Source organism: Oryzias melastigma, linkage group LG11 (assembly GCF_002922805.2).
Source record: "Oryzias melastigma strain HK-1 linkage group LG11, ASM292280v2, whole genome shotgun sequence".
NCBI lineage: Eukaryota > Metazoa > Chordata > Actinopteri > Beloniformes > Adrianichthyidae > Oryzias > Oryzias melastigma.
The window spans coordinates 11,314,772-11,316,636 of NC_050522.1; the positions used below are offsets into that span (position 1 = coordinate 11,314,772).

At 38.5% G+C, this 1,865-nt stretch overlaps 1 protein-coding gene across 1 annotated transcript in view; it reads left to right on the forward strand.

Annotated features, from left to right (window-relative positions):
* The window catches only part of csmd3b (CUB and Sushi multiple domains 3b), a gene marked incomplete in the record, with an annotated part of 423,353 nt that overhangs the window by 343,283 nt on the left and 78,205 nt on the right, over positions 1–1,865 (forward strand). Inside the window, 2 exon segments of the mRNA XM_024295326.2 lie at positions 1,136–1,211; positions 1,314–1,430. Of these exon segments, the coding sequence (XP_024151094.1) occupies positions 1,136–1,211; positions 1,314–1,430 (193 nt within the window).

The window sequence follows — 1,865 nt, forward strand, 5'->3', positions numbered from 1 at the left end:
CATTTATGATTTTGTCCTGTTATGTTTGAATTCTTCCTGCACCTGGAGTGAGAATGAGGGAGAGACTGATCAGGACCCCCCCTCGTTTTGTCATTGAGGGCTGTCAAAATAAAAGCTCAAACGTTCGTTTTTGAGGCTACTCGGCTTTTGTCAGATAGTTTGAGGCTGCAACGTCTCGCCAACTTGACATGAGGCCTAAAACGATACTTATAAGACACTAAGACACGCAGCAGGAAAAATAATCGTTTATACGACACATTTTCCACGTGTTACTTACAGTGTAAGACTTTTATAAGCCGTGTCAAATTATGCGGCTCCAGACATATTTGTTTTTTATTGTACTGGTCCAAAGTGGCTCTTTCAACACATTGGGTTGCCGACCCCTGGTCTAGTGATTGGTTGATAAGTGACTGATAAACCTCTTGACTAACAGCAATGCAATTTTATCCTCTGTAGAGGATATTTCTATACCTAAATATCTCCAAATCAATGCATACTACTGTGTTTTCCAAACTGTAGGGCACACCAGATTATAAGGCGCACCGTCAATGAATGGTCTGTTTTTGAAACTATGTCATACACAAGGCTATGTGTTCAAGAACGCGCTAAGCACAGGTGTAAGAAGCGTATAGCCAATGGTGTTCATACTGGAGGGAGGGGCTGCTTCTTTTTTTTCTTTTTCTACTGTTTACTAGCAAATGTCTACTAGCTAAATACTGTAACTATGCTAACTCTCAACCTTGTTAGTAACACGAACGAAAACAAAGTCTGGCTTCGATATTCACAATAACACCCAACATAACATTTTGACAGTACTTCTCAAAATGGCTACAACATCAATAAGCACAAACAGAATTTATCCATATGCAAGTGGATTATAAGTAGCACTGCCATTCTTTGAAAAAAATAAGGCTTTTAAGTGTATCTTATAGTGCAGAAAATTCAGTACTCAATTCATGCTGTATCCTTTTGTGTCCTATGTAAAAACACAAGACATTTGGGGTTTTTTAGTGAAGTATGAAGGGATGGGGTTTTGACTGGACATTTTCTCTGAATAACATTTTTTCCCAGTTGTCAGGAAGGATGATTTGCATGATAAATATATATTTATTTATATATTTTCTTCCTTGTTTAGGGTTATTCCACTCTAACATGTAGCATGGGAGATGATGGCAGACCTGGATGGAACAGAGCCTTGCCTAGCTGTCAAGGTGAAAATAAGAATAAACATGTATATTTGAATTCCTTACCACTGTCTTTCCTTCTTTGTGTCTAACTACGGTTTTCTTTCTTTTTTTTTTTCACAACTCCAGCTCCTTGTGGCAGTCGGTCTACAGGATCAGAAGGAACTGTTTTGTCACCAAACTTCCCCAGAAACTACACCTCTGGACAAACATGTGTCTACTCTATTTCAGTGCCTAGAGAATTTGGTAAGACCCACCAAAAAAAATAAATCAGTCTGAAATTTGCTTTTGACATTATTCAACTTGGGTGTGCTAAAAGAAAAAAAGGAGAAAAAAATGCCGATGCAGCTATTTCATGGACATTTTGTAATACTCCGAGGGGTGAGTAAACCTCATGGTGACTATTTTGTTAGGCAAAGACATTTTACGACTCTCGCTCAGCGACATTAAAACTTGTCTGATTTGTAATGGGGGTGCTATGCCAGCAAATCCAAGCCTTTGGGAGTTCTGATGGATGCGTGATGAAAAGACACTTCCAGGCCTAGTTTTTGATTTCAGGTCAGAATTCCATAATTAAAGTGACACTTAGAGAGGAGTCTGTTTTTATCTTGCCTTATGTGATTGCTGTTTCTTAAAGCAGACACAAATGACACATTCTGAAAGGCATGAATATTGCATTAG